The sequence below is a fragment of the Aphelocoma coerulescens genome, chromosome 4 (assembly GCF_041296385.1).
Source record: "Aphelocoma coerulescens isolate FSJ_1873_10779 chromosome 4, UR_Acoe_1.0, whole genome shotgun sequence".
Classification (NCBI taxonomy): Eukaryota; Metazoa; Chordata; class Aves; order Passeriformes; family Corvidae; genus Aphelocoma; species Aphelocoma coerulescens.
In genome coordinates this window covers 4395872-4415477 of record NC_091017.1, presented here as the reverse complement: position 1 = coordinate 4415477, position 19606 = coordinate 4395872, and the positions used below count along the sequence as shown (strand labels likewise).

The following is a 19606-nucleotide window of genomic DNA, read 5'->3' as shown; positions in this document are numbered from 1 at the left end:
CATTCAGACTCCCTCGGCCAAACAAACGTCTACACCACAGATGACTCCAGGGATAGGTGTGAAAACTGAAGGAGAACAGGGCAGGACCCTGAGTACGCCACACCCCTCCAAAAAAAATCAAATGGGATAGACAGAAATAAATGCACACACCTGTTTAACAACCTCTTTTCAATCTGACTGTTCTCATACTTTTCTTCTTGAGTATAATTAAAATGCCATGCAGACCCATTATATTCATTTAGCAGTGCTGCAGTGAGCCTTAGTCACAAGCTAATCTCTTACACATTTTCCTTTCATATTGTTCAGAATAGTGAAAATTTTGTGGTTATACCTTTAGGTCACAATATCAATGTTATGTTATCACTGTATTTACTGTTCAATTTTTTGTTGCTCTTTCACAATCAAAGATTAACGTTTTCCTTTAATACCAGAATATGTCTGTGCATTCCTAAAATGCCCTGAAAACAATTTTTATGCCCACTGCATAATACTTCACCAGCTCTGTGCCACTAAAATATTTCTCATATGATCTATTAAAGCAGAAATTCGTATGTTCACTACTAAGATTCCAAAATATCAAGAAGTAAAATAATACCAGTTTAACAGGTACAAACCCTAAACCTCAGTAAGATAAAATTTAAAAGAACCAAACTAAGCAAAACATGTCTTGAAATTCCACATAAGATCCCCAAGACAGAGAAGAAGCAAGCATTGTTCCATTATTTAATAAGGAAATTGCAGATCATTTTGCCTGACATCAACGTCAGGGAAACTGATGGAAAGGCTGGTACAGGAAGAAATCAGTGTACAATTAAAGGATGATAGTACAATTAACGCCAGTCAACACAGAAAATTAGTTTTGTCAGGAATAAAAAAAAACTTCCTACTTTCCCATGAGACCACGAATTAGTTTGATATAGTAAACTCCTGTAAAATTTCATCAGGGTTTTGGCTCACAACTTTACAGGATTTTTGATAAAAACCCCAGCAATGTATAGTATCAGTCTGATTCATACTAAATGGACCCAAATCATACTGAATGATCTCAAAAAAAATACAAAATTATTGATGGAAAAAGCTGCAAATTACAAAATGTTATACAGTTATAAATAACATGAAGGGCAGGCCCTTAATATAGACCAATTAAGAACACTTAGTGAGGTCTGGCCTATATTTTAACACAGAGAAGTCTAAGTTTTTCATTAAAGGAACAAAGAAAATCAGTCTCATTTGGAAGATAGAAAATTATTTTGGGAAAAGTCACTGTGAAAAGAAAGAAACAGAACTAGCGGGCCAAAACAGACACACGTTCTCAGAGCAAAGCGTAGGCAAAAGTTATTCTTATTGCCCAAGGTGGATTAAACAATGACACAGGAGCTGGTGCTACTACACCTCTCTGTGGTTTCAGAAAGATCATTACTGGGGCAATGTGCTGAAAAAAAAGCTCCAGAAAACCAAGGGTTTTACTGAGAGAAATGATACTAATTTGTGATGATAGGGGGCCTTCAGAAACTGCAGCTGTTAGGTTAACGTGTGAGAAGTTCAACAGAGAATTGTGGTGTAGGAGTACATAGAAATGAAAGAGTGGGTGCCCAAATTGCAGTGGTATGTTCTTGAAAAAAATCTGATTAATTTTTCATTTATATAGTTTGCCATTGAGTCTCCATCTCCAAACAACCACAACTAGGAAAACAAGCCCCTTATAATTTGACTCAATAATTATCTGTAAGACTAAATATAAACCAAATACTTCAATTCAAAATCACAGTTACTAGAAAATGTACTAATAAGAGCTACTGCTAATTCAAAATTACTAAGTAATTGCAAAGAAGCTCTTGTAATTGCTAAAAAACTCTTTAAAAATAAGCTAAGTATCATGTAAATAAAGAAAGGGTTTGGTATGCCATTGAGAAGGGCCTGGAATGAAATTTGCCCTACAGATTTCCTACCTGCCCACTACCTCCTAAGGAAAATCCACCAAATCCTGTGCATATATTATCCACCTACAGTTTCACCCACCTGCATAAAAACCCATCACTGCCCAGACCTGTGCCCTTCAGCAAGTCTGCACTAAGCTTGGTGAGGCCAAATACACACTGGAGGACAGGCACAGAATTTGGCATTGATAAATCGGAGAGGCATACTGCAAGCATAGGATGAAATTAAAAATGTTCAAGAGCAAGAAAATGCAGTTAGGCAGAGGTAAACACAAACACAGGCAGCACCTGACTATGTGGCAAGTATATGAAAAAAGGGAACAGAAAGTACAGAAGTCAACAATATCAGGCTCTTGCCAAGAAGGCATGAGCAAGGGTGACTGTATTAGCAGGAGCAGAGCTTGCAAGGAACCCAAAATACTCCTTCCACTTCACTGAGATTTGTCTGTGTTCAGCTGGATTACTTGATCCTGGCTTGGTGAGACACTGCAGGAATGGTAGAGACAATCTAGGGAATGCCCACAGTGAAAATGAATGATCAGAGGGCTGGAGAACATGATGCTCAAGGAAAACTGAAAGATGTGGCACTACTTAGCTTAAGGGAGAGAAGGCTGAAAAAAAGAGAGAGACTTGCTAACAGCTTTCCAACTTATCCTGAGACTTCCAATAGAAATCAGAAAAAGTTACAATTTGAGCATACTGGCTGGTTTACATATCAAATGCTAATATGTTAAACTCAAATCCTAACTTACATTTTTCAGGAGATAAAGTTTGACAGTGTTTTCCAGACAAATGTCCATGTATTACAAACAGCTTTGAGAAGCTGCTGCTTTCCTGACGTGAACAATAATTTTGCCTGGTACTTTGATTGACGCAAATGCTCAATCACATTCAAATCAAAATAGGAGGAAGCTACTATTTTCCATGGCTTCCTGTAGGATATATCCACTGTTATCCCAGAGGAGAGGGTAGGTTATGCAACTGCTGAGCAGCTCTGGGGAAACATTTCCAGCAATTATTTGGAAAGGACTAAGAGAATAAACTTATAGGACATTCTCATAATTCAGTGTTTTCATCACTAAATAATGATTAGATTTTGAATGAACGGCATTTTGGTTGCTATTTCACTCTCCTTATGCAATGGAATGGAAGGGAAATGGAAACTTGCCTCACTAGTATTAGGATTCTTCCACTGCGTGTGTGTGAAAGTGCTGGTTAATAAAGAAGTGGAATAGTTTCCTCTGCCTTATCATATTCTAGCCTCACTGGCCATACAGTACAGTCCTAAACCTGATTTAAGAGCCAAAATGGACCAACTGTTTTCCAGATTTAAGAGATGGTAGAAAGACAGCCAATTCCCACTTTGTAGCAAAGCTAAATGCTGCTCCAATTCATCTAATGAATAAATCAGGCAAGTTAACAATGTTGACATCTGAAACCTTATTTTTTTTTCTTTTAAAGGGAAATGAAAAAGAATTATATTACTTTCAAATAAATTTAAATAAATATAGAGTTCTGTAATCATAAATTATCACATAACTACTTCTCCTCTGGTTACATACTTCCGTATTTATTCTTACTAATTATCCTGAGTTAGCAGCATTTCAAATTTACGTGCCTTGAGCATACAAAAAAAATCCCCACTTTTTTATCTCCTTACATGACAATATTTGCAAAACATCAGATGAAAGATTTCACCTAAATAATTTTTCCATCCACCAGTCCTGCAATAGCACGGCCTACTGATGGAAAAGCTTCCCGGCTTAAAACACTGAACTCTCAAGTGGCTTCTGAACTTGAACTGGACATTTTTATTTGTGTGTCATTACTAAAAGGCCTTCTCAGGTTTAGAGCTACTACACATCAATTCTATCCTCTGAGCTATGGAAACAAACTGGAAAGCTGGGCGAGAGCTAAGATACACGGAGCTTTGTCAGAGCACTTTGGAAGCCAAAATTATGGAAGACTTTTTCCACTTTGAGCATTCGTTCTTTGTTATGCTTGGCCTTCATCCCCTCCTGTCACCTTAAAAATGAAAACAACATGTTCATTATTATTCATGGAAATTCATTGGATACGGAGAAGGTATCCCTTTTTCCCCCCAACTGTTCCATTTTTATTTCTTTTGGGAAAGTATATGCTATTCTTTGCTTGGGTAGCAATCCTTTGAACTGTTGCTTTGCCACTGACTTCACAGGAAGAGAATAATTTGCATTGGCTTCACTGGTTCTTATCCGTAGGCTAAATAAGGGCCCCAGCAGCAGCAGCTGCACCCATGGGTCCCAGTTCCTTGGGACATGGAGTACAGGGATGCTGGCTGCACCTCAGCTGGCCTGGCCTTTAATGCTACATGTTTACAGTGCTCCTTGGTGCAATCTCTGTTCATGACTGGGGCGTACTGGATGTTAGCACAGGACAAATGCTTATTTCTATTAGTGCTACTCCTAATTACATGAAATGAGATGCTATCTATTGCAGCTGACATAATTGCATTGACCATTACCTTGTTATTCTCCTATGAGACAGAGAGAAAATACTATCTTACTTTTTAAATACCAGTAATTAAATTATATATTTGTATTTCTACTTTTGTAAACAAACTCTTTCTGCCTCCTTACAGAAAAGATATTTCCATGAGTTTGGTCCTTCTTGTTTTTCCTGTCTAGGTCACTTCTGATCATTCTGCAATTGCTTTTTCAGATTGGATGAGCAGTACTATGATCAGTATTCCATATAAGAATGGAATGCCATTCAGGGAATGGCATTTCAGTTACTTATACAATCTGCATTCTATAATTGTATGTTTTACATTGCTATTTTACTTCAGCATTTTAATATGGTGTCATTTTCCAAAACCTCTGCCTAGCTTAGGAGCTTTAACTGCCATGTCTACTGTAGCCTCGGAACTCTTTTTCTGAAATGAAATGGTTAATGCAGAAATCTGTGATTTACACAACGGGTTTATTTATTTTTTTCTAACATGCCACTCTTTCCAGGTTTTGGCACTAAACATCTGCTTCATTTATTGCCATGTTGTCTGTTCATGCAGTTTGCTTGGTAATTCTGTATTTCCCTGCTGAAAGATTTGTCTTTGCCTTGAACAGCAGCTTGACTCATGCTGCGTGTAACTGGCTTATATTTTATCTTCACATTTGCTCTCTGGTCACCATGCACAACATTTCCCCTGAAATTCCCCTTATAACAGAGCAATATTCATGTAAAACCTCCCTTTCTGTGTGCCTCATATTACACACAAACTCTCAGAGCCAAAAGACACACGTGTCCAAGTGAGTGCTACACACAGATGTGACACAAAGACACGGAAGATAAAACTTTTCCCTTGATCTCATGGACAGGCTCTTAATGCCTTGGCTGTGAAGTTCCTGCTGCAGCCCCTTCTCAAGGTGCAGAATCCCACCTCTCTACACACAGGACATGTATCTCTGTATCAGGAGTCTACAGCCACCTGAAAGGGGGTTAAGAGCAGCAGAAAACATTTCATACAAGAGCTGTCAATTGACTACACAGGAGAATAACTTTCAAGACTCTGTATATTCCCTTCCTCTGAAACATTCTGCTATTTGTTATCTTACCTTCAAAGACACTGCACGTGTGGCAACACAGGAAGCCATTGTTATGCATCAGACTTTGTGAAAGGTGTATTGTGAATGCAGAGCATAAATTATTATAGATGTGTGCACATCATAGAATGGAACTACAATACATGAAAGTGATGCTCAGTGTTAACCAAAATTTCAGTCACAGCTGTCTAATTTTGAGAAAGTAGGAGATGTGTGTTGAGCATCTTCAAAGCTAGACTGTACTTATTCAGTGTCTAAAAGGGATCTAACAGCCGCATTGTAGGCATGAAGGACTGTAAAGGCAGGGCTTTAGTACTCATATGCAGGTTGAGGTCTGTCAGAGATCACACATTGACACCCGACAGCGGAACCCTCCGAACTGACACTTGATTTACCACTTTTTCGAAGCAGGCGGGGCCGCGGCGGAGGTGGAGCCGGCTCTGCCCGCTGCGGGACCGGCGGCCGGGCCGAAGATGCGCTGAGGTGCCGCGGGCCAGGCTTCCTGCTGCCCGCGCACCTGGGAGCGGGACGTAGGCGGGGGGTGGGAGCTCAGGGCACCGGCAGCTGGAAGCGGGCCGGGCCAGGGGAAGGCAGCGCCGGTAGCCGCGGCAGGAGGCGGCAGAGCGGCGGCGGGAGCATGGAGCGCTGCTCTCCCCCCCCGCCGGAGCAGGAAGCGGTGGAAGCGTGGCTGGACGATCACGGCGACTTCACCCGCTCTTACTTTGTTAGAAAAGCTACAAGGTAAGACCGGAGCGGCGGCGGATAGAGGCAGTTCCTTTCTTTCCACCAAAACCTCGTTCTTTTCCATTTCACTTTGCTGCCTCCAAAGAAAATAAAAAGAAGCGACTCCCACCCCGCCCCGCCGCCATCCCCCCCCCACCCCCCCGCCTCGAACGAGCAAGAACTGAAACCACCACGAAGCAGCTCGGCTGCCACCGAGGGGCACATGCGGCTCTTCCCCGCGGGCTCTCGCCTTCAGCCCCCGGCCCGCGGCCACTCTATGGGGGGGAGCGCCCGCCCGGCACGGCGAGCCGCTCAGTGAAGCTGTCCCAGCCCCGGAGCTCCCTGCCTTAGGCTTTTAGTTATTTATTTTGTGCTCTCCTCGGTTCAAAACAGACATGGTCAACTTCTCGTGAGTAGCAAGCAACTATGTATTTCCCCGCCCTGCGAAGTAGGTAGAAGCCTCAAAGGGCATCTGCTATCTCGGGGAGGGCGGGCTGTGTCAGTACTTAGTCATCTCAAAACAAAGCGCTGCTCTCCAGGAGCTCCGTCACCCTGTGGGTTCGTCACATTTTTGACATGAGGGCGGCCCTCGGAGCGGCGACGGCTACGGGTTAAGTGCCGAGGGAGCTGACGAGCCGTGCGCGGTGCATTCGAGACCGGAGCTCCGCCCGAGGAGGAGGGCGCGGAGCCGGTCCAGCCGGGCGAGCGCCTCTGGGACGCTGCGCCTTCCCCCGGGAGGGAGGCGGGGGTGAGCCCGGGGAGGGCGGTGGGCAGGGAGGGATCCCTGCCCGGATGAGCGGGGTGCAGGGCAGCGGGCAGGGTGGGATCGCTGCCCGGGGAGCGGGCGCGCTGCCGGCAGGGGGCGGCGCGGGGCCGGTGGGCGCCGCCGCTGCTCTGGGGCGGCCGCTCCGCGCTCGCCCCTTCTCGGTGCCGGTTCCTGCGAAGAACCCAATATTGAGGACCTGAAGAGCTCGTCTGGGCATTTCCCCCCCCCCCTTGGCTTGACATGCTGCCTTTTGGAGATAAGACGAGGTATTTGCTCACTGTTGTCACACACTTCAACAGCGGGACTTCAAGTTGAATTGGAGTAAATTCGGCTATTTTTAGAAGTGGGGTCAGGTTTCCATTTTGAAAATTTTCCGATAAACAAAGCAGTGGGGATACAGAGCCCGGGCGATCTGCGGCTCCCACGATATATCTTAGCGGGAGCTCGGGTTAGTAAGTCTTGCAGTTGGCTCCTCGGACACGCCGTCTCCGCGGGCTCGCTCGCTCCTCTCCGCTGCGCTCCCGCTCCCGAGCCGCTCGCACCATCTGCTCACCGCTGCTGGTTTGCTTCTTTCCCGAGTCACTTAGCAGGGATGGATGCATTCTGAATGAGGTTTTGCTGCTGCTGCTCCTCTCTGCATGGGATGGGGCGGTAAGAAGAGAAATCCCCATTAATAATTGACTCGCCAAGAGCTAGAAAGCTTCAGGGGTCACCTGCTTGCTTGTGACCATCTGTCAGGCAGTCCCCTTTCTTCTGCTGCTGCTTCCTTAGGTTCATTTAACAGGAAGAAAAATAAAAATGCCTTTAGAAATGTCTTTTAAATGTTGGTTTGTTGTTTTTTGTTTTTGTTTTTTTTAAGGCTGTGCATAGGTGCAGGATGTATAGATGGAAGTAGTTAACCGATGCTCTCCAGAACACTAGTGCATGGTGTGGCACTGAAGGGCAGCTTGTTTGCCCAGGAAATAGGGTGTTAGCAGCTTTGAGAAGTAGCATTTTCCTAGTTCAGCCTGTCACACTTCCTTTGGAAACTGGATGTAGTATTGGACAAATAGGAATGCTAATTAATAGTAACCACTGTGTCAGATTTGTTTTCCCCATGGGCAGGTTTGGTTAGACTTTTTTTTTTTCATGCTGAGGCACAGTTTTGTGTTTGTACCATTCTGAAAGAGGCAGTAGTTCAGAAAATACAATTCAGTCGAGTCTCCGTGATGGCGATGCCTCTGCAGTTAGAGATGGGTTTGCAGGAAAACTGTTGACTTTTGAGTCCTCGCTTGGCAACAATTCTGTGATGTTTTTGAAATGATGAAAACACTGCAATTGTCTCAAAACTCTCTTCTCTGCTGTCTTGCATGGAATGTTTTTAGTCCTTATTGTATAAATAGAAAACTATATATAATAAGGAATACCTATTTTATGTGTAAGTTTGTATTTGAAAAGACAAACGACAAATTACTTGACTGTATGTTGGTTCAAAGATGATAGCATGTAGAGCTAAGTAGTTTGAAAGAACTGCTGTACTTTGTAAAGAGGTTTAATGCTTCACTTGGTAGTGTTATTTAGAGCTTGAAAAGAGAAAACTGTAACATCTAATACCATGCTTTGTTTTAGCTGAATCTTTGCAGAGCAGCTAACATTGAACAAAGACTATGATGTTAATGTTTTGCTACTTAGCATTATATTTACTCCCTCAAGTAAAGCAGTGTTCCTTGAGCTAGTTTCAACTCTCTTCTAATCAGAATTTACTGCTTCTCATTTTCTTTTGTTTTATAATATACCAGAGTTCTTACACATCCTGAAAGCAATAGACCAAGAAGTTAGTTAATTTAGTATCTTGCGGAGCACAGAGGCATATTCAGCTGCACATTGTGAGGCACAATTGCTAGTGGATAGTTTCTGTATCTGTTTCTCAAATATTTCTACATAGGAATAGGAAAAGATCACCAGCTCCATCATTTATGACTGTATCATACCAGCTGTTTCCACTCATATTAATGAGCTTTGAGTTAGAACCTAATTTAACAATTTTATAATGAGTGTTGAATAGTTCATTTATTTTTTTCTCCAATTAATTAATTCCCTCAGTGTTTTATATGGTAGTTCCGTCAGTAATTTCCACACACAAAGAAGTTTTAATTAGGTGTCTAAATAATACTTATAATATGTATGCTTTGTGTGGTGTTACACCTGCACATTTTTTAAAGTATGGGGTTAGGGTCCTTATCTCATATAATTGAACAGTTGCCCCCTGATCCAGTTTGCATAGGGCAGTTTGGTATCAGTTATCTGTTGTCATGGTTTAAATAAAAATTGTATTTTCTGGCAAGGTGGCACTTTAAAACATGTTTCTTTCTATTCACAATTTGTTCATAAAGTGACAACTGTTGAAGTCACTGTGTTCCCCAGTCCATGTTCTGGATTCTTGGGGAGAAGGGCTGCAGGTCTGCTTAACAAGTGTGCACCTGCATTCGTCTCTGCCCTACAACGTGTTGTACAAGATGAACATATTCCAAAGGCTTACACCTCATATTTTGATCTGCAATGCCTCGAGGTTGGTAGTGTCTCCAGGAAGGCCACATCCCGGCCTCTTTCCAGGCTGGGCTGGCTTTATGGATATTCTCTGATAACACTGCATTGATTGAATTCCACCTGTGCAGTGCGAGGCTACAATTCTACTTTAAATCCTTCCTCCTTTGAGTAGGTGAACAAACTGGGATATCATGAGTAGGAAGGTATGGAATCACTTATTTATTACTTTATTTCGTCCCAGGGAGACGAGTGCTATGTGGGGACAATATAAATAGCTGTTATCCATGAAGTGCTGTTCCAGGATGATCAAAGTGCAGCACAACAAATGGGAAGTGTGTCACCAGCACACTCGGGGACGAGATGAATTTGGTTCACTCAGTGAGACTGTGCTGGCTGACAAAACTTCTGGCTGGAGTTTGGTACTGCACACCTAAGGGTCATGAGTTTCTAAATGCCAAGCTCTGACAAAATTTAAGCTTTTTTTTTTTCCCAGCTCTTGTTGTTTTTCCCCTTCCAATGATTTCAAATTGCCTATCATATTCTGGCTTCCCAGAAGCAGAAACATTTTCAAGTACGGCAATTCTTTGTTTCTACAACTATAGTTGTTCTAACTAGATGCTATAAAGGTGTAGTCTGCAGGTTTTTGGGGGTTTTTTTTGTCACATTTATGGCTAAATTCATTACCCTTTTTGTCTTCCTGAAGTTTTATCTTTTTACGTTCTTTTAAAAAAACAAGCCATGCATTGTCATGCTCAAACATGGCACTTATTTCAACCCACTGTAGAATATTTCTGTATTTCTGACTTCCTGTTTGTCCCTACTTTTAAAAATACAGGAGTGATTCTCTCTTAGTGCTCTTTGCACTCAGAAGACTGCCAAAACAGCCAAAGTAAAATTTCTCTCGATTAGAGGTAGCTGCATTGTTACAGGCAGTATTTGTCTGATTCCCTAAATGTATGGTGTGACGAAAACAAATTATTGACCCAAATCTTGTGCGCCTTTCAGGGGAAATAAGATTTTGTTATAAGTACATCTTGGCTTATTAGCAGGTTTGAGAAATATTTACAAATTAATTAAGGTGGGGTTGTATTTGGAAAAATAAATGTCCTTAACAGCATGGTATTTCACAGTGCTTCACTGAGGATTCCGGAACTGGTGTTTACTGGGAAACTGTGCTAAAATTCAGATATTGCATTACCTGAATATATCAATTACATTCATTACTTTCAAAAAACTCAAGCACAGTTGTTTGGGTTTTTTTTTTCTTCTTGATGGCTGGTGGACAATCAATCTGTAATGTGCTGCCTGCAGTACTACATTACTCAGGACATTTGCCTTCCAGTCTCTGTCTAGAGGACTTTTAAAAACGTTGTTCAGTTTGAGCCAGCTATCTGAAGTTGAATCTCATAAATATTATGTGTCGTATGCATTCTCTGCATTGGGAATGCATGTGTGCTTAATTTTTTTGTAATTGAATGAAAATTCTGATTTTCAAAGAGCTATTGGAGGTTTTCTGCACTGAAATGTGCTGTGGCCTATGTTTTTCTTTGCAAGGTGTTGCATACAAAAAAAAGTAATAATCCTAAAAATGCACAGGTATGAGCCATATGCACTCCTAACATGACCTTGGTAAGTGGACAGTGGGCTTTGAACTTCCATGATTGATTCAATAGCTTTCCACTGGGGGCATAGAATCCTGTGCATATGCTGAAAGGGTGCTTGCTTTTCTAAGTTACCCAGTGTGAAGCATTTACAAGAGGGCTGCAGACCCACTGATTCTTGGGACCATGGCTTGAAAACCACAGGAAGCAGTGGTGTCAATGCAGGGGATCAGAGTATTTTCTCCCACCTTCTTGGTTTTATTGGATGTTTACTGAGCTTTTCTGAGAACTGAGTACAGGAAAAAAAAAATCAATTTCTGTGAAATCTTGGAAAGTTTTCTTGTTGGAGTAATGATGTTCATAGTTATGCCACTTATAAATAATGTATCCATATCCTTCCTTATGCCTTTCTTGATAACAGCAAAGTTTTAAGATCATCCCAAAATATTTTTAACTACTGATGCAAAAAGCATTCAGGAAGGTAAGGAATGTTACCCGTATTCATCAAGTTGTAAACATGATTGAGTACTTCTGGCATTTGTTGTTGGAAATGAAGTGAGGTGTGTGGTGGAGTATTTTGGAAACAATCTCTTAAACAGCAATTACTGTAGACTGAAGAAACTGTCATTTGAGAAACGATAAGAAACCACTTACTAGCAATTTACATCTTAAATTCCCCCAAAGCTCTAAACTGAAGTCCTACACAGAATTTTTGGTGTGAAGATGAACTAGTTAGCAGAAACTGTGAGAGGCTACAAGGAGAATATGCTTTTACTCAGTTCTGCTTGCCCTAGGTGATAAAGAAACAAACAGGTTTGCACAATACATTAATTAAAATACACTGGTAAACCTTAGAGGATGGGTAGAAAGTAAGATGGGGTGAAGTACTCTGACAGTTAACGTCCCTTTTTGCCTCCTTCTGTTTCAGGGTAACTATTACCATATTACAGTATAGTTTTGATAATGCCAATAGGCATTGAAATCTCATTTCCATTGTTGGGTGGTTTTTTGGCTGTAACTGGGTAGATTTTAGAGAACAGGGTCAAATTTCTGGCAACTGGGGAGAAAAGTGGAGCTGAGGCATATATTGCCACTGCAGAAGACTCAAGAAAGTTCAATATTTCTTTGATTTCTAAATTGTAGAGGTTCATGCAAGTTCTGTGTTAGGTATCTGCTGCAGAATCCTCTTGTGAGGAGGATTTAGGCAATACATTCTTGACTCGAATTAATATGCTACCACCTATTATCATTTTCCCCATTAAAGCATTTTGGTTTTGTCGTGGAAAAAATACAATTAATAAAACCACAGTACAGAAGTATTTCTCTTCCTTACTGGCAAAGAAACATACATAAATTTACATGGAATACTTCCTCATTTATATGATTTACTTGAAGAAAACTATATTAAAAAAAAGGTTTTAAATACAAAAGGAGCTATTTGCAAAGTGCCAGAAAAGAAGCCCATCTCAAATAGCCCTCGTGGATAACACAATGGTTGTGATTTCACATTGGGTCTGGCACTGAAAATATAGCCACAAAATATATTTGCTTAGTAAAAGATATATCTTTTCCCACTTATTTGTTCATTATGGAGAGCTCACCCCAGCAGAGAGAGCCGTCCCAGAGCCTCTGCACCACTTAAGTCATATTTAGCCCCTGGTTTAGGAATTTAAGGGGAACTGAAGTTGTGCCGAAAGCTTAGGTGAGGTCTCCAAGCAGGTGTGACCTAACCTCTTAATCCATCTTTCACTAAAAGTACTGGTATTGCTTTCCACAACAAAATCATTTGGTACCTAATTTTTTTTTTTTTTTTTTTTTTGAACTTGGAGCAAGAAGCAAACATATAGAGGAGAAATAAAGGTCATATTTTAGAATTTGAACTTTAATCCCTGAGGATTTATTCTGTCTTTCTTTATAGTGCAAATAGAAAGTCTCTTCTGTGGAGGAAAGGATTCTTGTAAAAAGTGAAGCTTGCATTTAGGTTATTAAAGAAAACCTGAAAATAGCCAAGAATAGCCTGTCAGTGTTAGTTTTCCAATTTGAGTACTTTTGCTACAAATAATAAAGCAACCTCTGCCTTCTATTAAAAAAAAAAAAAAAGAGCATTTAGACAAGATTAAAATTTCATCATTCTAAAAAGTTATTTCAGTCTCTCATGAGCATAGTTTGAATCAAGAATTCATGTTCTAAATTAAGAACTGTATTCAAACAGAAGTCATTTGTGCCACTTGAAATGTTTAAAGCTAAATGTATGCTAATATATTTGACCAAGTTGTGATAAAAAACTGGCACTGTCATACTTCATATTCCAGAACTGCTTGCCTACCACTGTGAGAAATGGCATCTCCGCCAACTATAATTGGGAAGGGTTTAAGAAAAAACAACTATTGTTTTTGTCAATCTACTCTTTTAGTCAGTTTGAAAACACTTCTGTCAGTTTACTGTTTCCATCTAGTGAGGCCTTATACCATTTATTTAAATCTTTCCACTGCTAGGAAAGAGACAAAACCACTTAGAATGTGATTATGAAATAGGATGTGCTAGAAAGAAAATGGGAAGGCAAGTGTAATATCTAAATGGCTTTGCATTTCAAACTCATTTGCTAAAACGTAATAGTTTTAGAGTTTTTGCTAATGCTTTAAATGATTTCCATGCCTAAATTATGTCAAGATGCTGGAGAGAAATTCGAAGACATCTAGTGGTTATTTTATGGAAGGCAATTGAGAAAATAGTTATGAAGTTTAGCTTGAAATATTGTTGATTTCAACACTGGCAGGATTAGGCCACAGGAATTCAGACACTTGAAAGCTGGCTTTTTCTAGCTGGCAAGTTTGTAATCCCTCTCCTGAAGTGTGTTATCAGTAACTGCTGGTTTGAATGAAAAATTAGCAGAACAGATCATGCAACTTCTAAAACATTACACATTGTATATATGAACGGTTTGTGAGCAACAGAGAAAACGGGGAATTATTTGCTGTTTCACTGAAAACTTATCGCTGTGTTCTGTTATAGAACTGCAAGTGTTATGCATTTTTTGTGCAAGATAAGTAACATACAGTTTTTACTGTCACTGTTGCATCTCAGTGTTACCTTTGCATTCTGTTTTTTGCACATTTTCTCCAAAGGTGCCAAGCAATTGTGCTGAATGGTCACATTGGTGTGTTCTTACATAGGCATCGTGGTTATATACGTGTAAACAAGACAATCACAATCTGGCTGTTAATATTTAAATATCTTCACTGGGTTGGGGTTCTTTTTGAGAAGTCTGCTGTGTACTTTGAAGATAATCACAATGAAGCAAAGATGGGTACAATAAATTATTTAATATTCCCAGTGTATGAGTAGAATAGTGATTAGTGTTGTGTCAGTGTGATTTGATGCATACGGCACAGGAAATACAGCAAGGTTCTCTTCAGCTCTGCTTGTGCCCTCCTTCATGACCTGGCTCAAGACATGTTGCCTGTGTTTTCTCAACCATCTTTCATCACGATTTTGTATTTTTATTGCCTATAAATACTGAAAACTTCATGCTGTAGGGACAGGTCTACCTTCTGTGCAGCGTGTAACAAATTGGGGCCAAAGAGTCTTTCTTAATTCCCCTGGAGCACGCAAAGGTCTCGTGGACTGCAGATTATGTGTGCTTGTATATAAGCAGTGATAGAGGGAAGGATCATGCCAGTTTTTTTTCTTCAATGTTTTGCCTGCCATTGCATTTTTATCCCCTTCTTAGCACTATCTCTTCAAGATTTCTCTCCAATTTTGTCATCTGCTGATGAAGTCACCAGCCAAATTCAGCTGTCACTACTGTCATGTTTTATAGAGGAAAGACTGGATTTGGCTGATAGAAAGGACTAAAAAATGGTTACTTCATATTCTACTATTCCTGTTCATGAACTCTGGGATAAATTACAGCTTTCTTGAGTGAAGGTTCAAATTAAAGGATCATATTGCAGTAAAGGAGGCATGCAGGTCATGAGGAATGGATGCTGTAACTCCTCAACATGCAGTGATTGCCACGGGGGGATAGAGACACTGCGCCAAGTTTAACTGTCTGCATGGATCACTATGGATCCGTATCTGCTCCTGCAACTTCTAAACTACAGCCAGGTCTTGTCCTTACAGTCAGCTCTTGACAATGCCAATGCTTCCTGAAGACTGTTCATATGAATAGTCACAAGTGTTTGTTTCTTCCTGCAGTCCTTTCAAAATGACATCTTAATTGTACATGGCACTCATTGCTAATTTCCAGGAACCTCACTTGTGGCTCAGGACATGTCTGGTGTCAGATATCTGCCGAGCTAATTCTGTGCTGTGAGAGTACTTGTGTTGGTCATAATACCCTTCTTGTCATGCATTGTTAAATAGGACTGAGTGTCAACAAGCAAATTAATGTCAAGACACTGAGAGATTTTAAATAGAGTTAGAATACGTCAGCTCATGCGAAATGCTGGTTCTTCCACCCGTGTAACTGGGTGAGTAAAAGGAGCTAAATAGTTTCCTTGTTAGAAGAGGCATTTGGTAAAGGTCACTGAACACTGTTCTTTTTCCAGTTGAATTTGAATGGCTTTCCTGTTGCTCAAAGTAAAATGCTTAAATGGTTTGAAGTTGAAAACGATGCCTTAACCAGTTTAGTTAAGGGTTTGTTGTTAATCTAAAGAGCTTTCTGAGAATCACACACTATGTTGGCAAGTTACTGAACCATCATCCAAGAGACATTAAAGGACAAGAATATCTTACTAATTCATAATTATGCAGCTCCACATATAGTTCTGTTCTGTTCAATGTTTAAGTGCTTCATAAAGAGTGCAGATACCCAACAAGTAGTCAGTTCTTGTTAGACTTAATTCCTTTCATGTGAAAGGTTTTACAGCTATGGTCCACATCCCTCAATAACCTTCATAAGAAATGTATGCTTATTTTACACAGTAAAAAAGCAAGAGGGTAAAAAATTAATAATCTCACGGCCACTTGTTTGAGAACAGGTATTAGAATTCAGAGTACATTGTTCTTACTGATTGCTACTCCTACACCATTAAGGCCTGGGGAAATCATAACACAGCACTGCAGAATAAATAAAATGACAGGTTTCAACTGATCAAATTTCTGCTTCAGCTTTTGCTTTATGCATGAAGGGTACAGGATTATTTCTCTGCCTTGCGTCTTGTATCAACACATCCATGCATGAAAATTCAGTGTAAATCAGGAGAAGGGAAAATGATAGCTTTTTATATTCTCCTTTCCTTAGGAGTAAGTAAGCAGGGAATCAGATTGCTCTGCAAATTGCTGTTGCCCAACAACAGTACAGGCTCATGCCTGTGCATTTTCAATTACACAGCTTCTGGGCCTCATCATTTGTTGGAGAACACCCTCCATCTGGTACTATGTTATTACTGTGACTTTTTGATCTTACCTTCCATTAATGCCAGTCCTCAGTGCTCAGAAATCAAGTCAGCACACACATGAATCTGGGTCAAACCACCAATCTTCTTTAAAACTATCAGTCATTCTATACCTACCTTCTTGTGTCTGAGGTTTAAAGGCATCCAGCTGGCATTTGCAGGTTCTTTTCTGCAGCCTTAGTTCTAGATGGTAGTTTTGTTTTGGAGAAGCTAAAATTTCCACGTAATTTTTTATTTTGAGGAGATCAGAGTAAAACAAAAAGGACTCCTATATAACACATGTGCTGACAAGAGTTACCAGCACTGATTTTAGAGATTGTACTGTATTTACATACCGATTTTTGTATCTTTAGCTTTTTAATTTTCTTAAGGATATTTTTGGTCATTTTAATCAAAAATTTTTATTCTTTCACATTCAGTTAAATAAATGAAAATTCCAAATGCTATCTTCTTATTTTGACTCTCACTGAAACAGCTTTTGCAAATGTGACACTGTCCTATGCAAATCATATTATGCATTGCACAAATAAATGGTCACAGTCCCCACATGTAATGTTTATCCTGTTTAAGTACTGTAAAGTAATATTCTTAAAGTCAAATTTCTAATAATATATTAATTGTTCTTTGCTTCACTGCAAGAAACACTTGGATAAAGTAACTCCACAAAAAATAGGCATTACTGCTTTAATAAAGAACAATCATTGTTAGTTTTTAATACTTCAACTTTCTATAGTATGTTTGCCTACAGTTGAGGTCTCCACAGGATATGTGATTGAAAAAACTCTTTCAAACCTTCCTAACAGAAGTCAAATAAGTTTACTTTTGTGAATGGCTTGCTATTAAAAATAATATTGTTGGACTTTAGATTTTAATTGATCACTTTGCTTTGAATTAATGGTTAATTGTGCTTGCAGTATTGCATCCTACAACAAAGATAAATTGTGCTGTCAGGAAAATAAGATTGTTGTACAGTGCTTTTCGTATGTAACGTACACCAATGCATGTAACTGATCAGTGGCTGACTAACCTGACTCAGTTCCATGGTTTCATTCAGCTTCACTCTCAGAATTCCTGTGGTCTGCTGAAAAAATAAAAAATATCCCAAATTTAAAACATGACCACCATGAAAGGTTTCCAAAAGATCAGACTTGTTAATAGGATTTTTGCTGTTCCTAGGCTCATATGTTATGTAATACAGCAAAACCCCATTTCTTCTGAGAGTAGGGCATGTGCTGTGAGGAGTCATCAATGCTGAGAAAGTGAAATAAAAAGCCCTGTGTATAAAAAAATCCAACCAAATAAAAGAAAAAAGAAACCCGAACAAAAACCCCTCCGATTTTGAACAAGAAAATATTATAGTGATAAAAAAAGTATATTAATGTTATGACAATATGCTGTATTTAGTGAGGATATTATTAGGACTGGCCTCCTAATACTAAGTTAATTTGAGAAACATGGTTAAATACTGGAGATGCATGGTATTTTTTAATTGGTGATGAGCTCTTAAAAATACAATTTTAGGGTTATTCAGTATTTGGGGTTGAGTTAGACAATGAGTGTCATCTGCAAGGAAAGGAAATAGGGGAGATGCATGAAAACAGTCTGTTCTTTCACTATTTTGAAGGGGGTTGAATTGGAAATATTCATGTTTCCTTGACAGTTTTTAAACAAAACTTTTATGCTTTGAGTCCAACCAGCATTTTTTATTAACTTGGAGGGCAGGGGAAGCTTACTTAAAAACATTATATTGGCAACAGAAAAATAGGAAGGGCTTCAGGTGATTGACAGAGAGAATTAAAGTTCAAAATTATCTTTTTAGAGGTTAGAAACAGAAAGTTTTGTCTTCATATGAATATATATGTGTCTTGTACAGAAATGGAATGGGAAGGAGTGGAACTTTTCAGTCACAAAATTATGGTGTAAACTTCTGATCTTCGTTCTGAAAGCCACAGTGTAAGTGGTCCTCCTCTGCTCTATTCATAATTTCCTCTAGGCAAAAATACCTTCTTTTTTATGGGGCAGAAAATGTTAGTGCTTAATCTGGGCTAAGTGCTGCGTAAAATTGGAGAATATTGATACAGAAGAGCCTAAAGGTGCTTCAACGTCCTCTGTGTGAAAAGGTTTAGTTATCCTCTTCACAGTGTCAGCTTCCATTGTGCGTTAGAGGATTTTCAGTTCGCATCATTCACTGTATTTTTGGTTTTGTTTTACAGAGAAATGGTTAATGCATGGTTTGCTGAGAGAGTTCACACCATCCCAGTCTGCAAGGAGGGAACCAAGTCCCAGAGTGAAGCCTGTGCCTGTCACCAGCCTGCTTGTGCTGAGACCACCAACTCTGGGACACCAGCGAGGAAAATCTCTGCTTCTGAATTTGACAGACCCTTAAGGCCTATTTTTGTCAAGGACTCGGTAGGAGCAGTGAGCTTCCTCTCTGGCTCTGACAAGAAGGAACAGATGCCTCTGCAATCTCCAAGGATTGAGACCAGTGCAGGGGATCAGTGTTCAAGACTATTAGAACTTGTCAAAGATATTTCTAGTCACTTAGATGTCACAGCGCTTTGCCATAAGATCTTCCTACACATCCACGAGCTGATTGCAGCCGATCGCTATTCCCTGTTCCTGGTATGTGAGGACAGCTCGAATGAGAAGTTTCTCATGAGCAGGCTGTTTGACGTGGCAGAAGGATCCACCCTGGAAGAAGCTTCCAACAACTGCATTCGCCTGGAGTGGAACAAGGGCATTGTGGGTCACGTGGCAGCCACAGGGCAGCCTCTCAACATCAAGAATGCCTATGAGGTAAGCCAAGGAAATTTGTCTTCAGCAGTTCTTGAAAAAAGAAGCCACATTAGCAGCTGCTGGAATGTTGCTATTTTAGTGCCCATATTTGGAGCCATATTGACTTAAAGTGGTCAAGATGCAAACCTGACACCATGGTTTTGGTTATAGTATACGTACTATAGACACATGTGCATACAGAAACACGAAGCAAGGACTGAAAAAATCAGAGTTCTATTGAGGTGATTATTCGGAGTTCAATATTGAGGTGAATAAATGAAACAAGAAATCTGATAAA

The 19606-nt window shown here is 40.0% G+C and overlaps 2 protein-coding genes across 9 annotated transcripts in view; one reads left to right on the top strand and one right to left on the bottom strand.

Annotated features, from left to right (window-relative positions):
- The window catches only part of RPL7L1 (ribosomal protein L7 like 1), a 142789-nt gene that overhangs the window by 77349 nt on the left and 45834 nt on the right, over positions 1-19606 (bottom strand). The window contains exon 4 of the mRNA XM_069012574.1: positions 17561-17614. The gene's annotated coding sequence lies outside the window, so the exon portion shown is untranslated. The remainder of the gene's footprint in view (positions 1-17560; positions 17615-19606) is intronic.
- PDE5A (phosphodiesterase 5A) overlaps positions 1-19606 on the top strand; it is a 106166-nt gene that overhangs the window by 48652 nt on the left and 37908 nt on the right. For 2 of the 8 annotated variants that reach the window (XM_069012567.1, XM_069012566.1), the window contains exons 1-2: positions 5988-6259; positions 18747-19329. In XM_069012567.1, the coding sequence (XP_068868668.1) occupies positions 6156-6259; positions 18747-19329 (687 nt within the window). In that variant the 5' untranslated portion in view covers positions 5988-6155. Of the gene's footprint in view, positions 1-5986; positions 6260-6560; positions 6990-7061; positions 7274-7298; positions 7659-18746; positions 19330-19606 lie in introns of those variants that run through there. The other 6 variants (XM_069012569.1, XM_069012568.1, XM_069012564.1 and 3 more) reach the window with 5 other exon arrangements.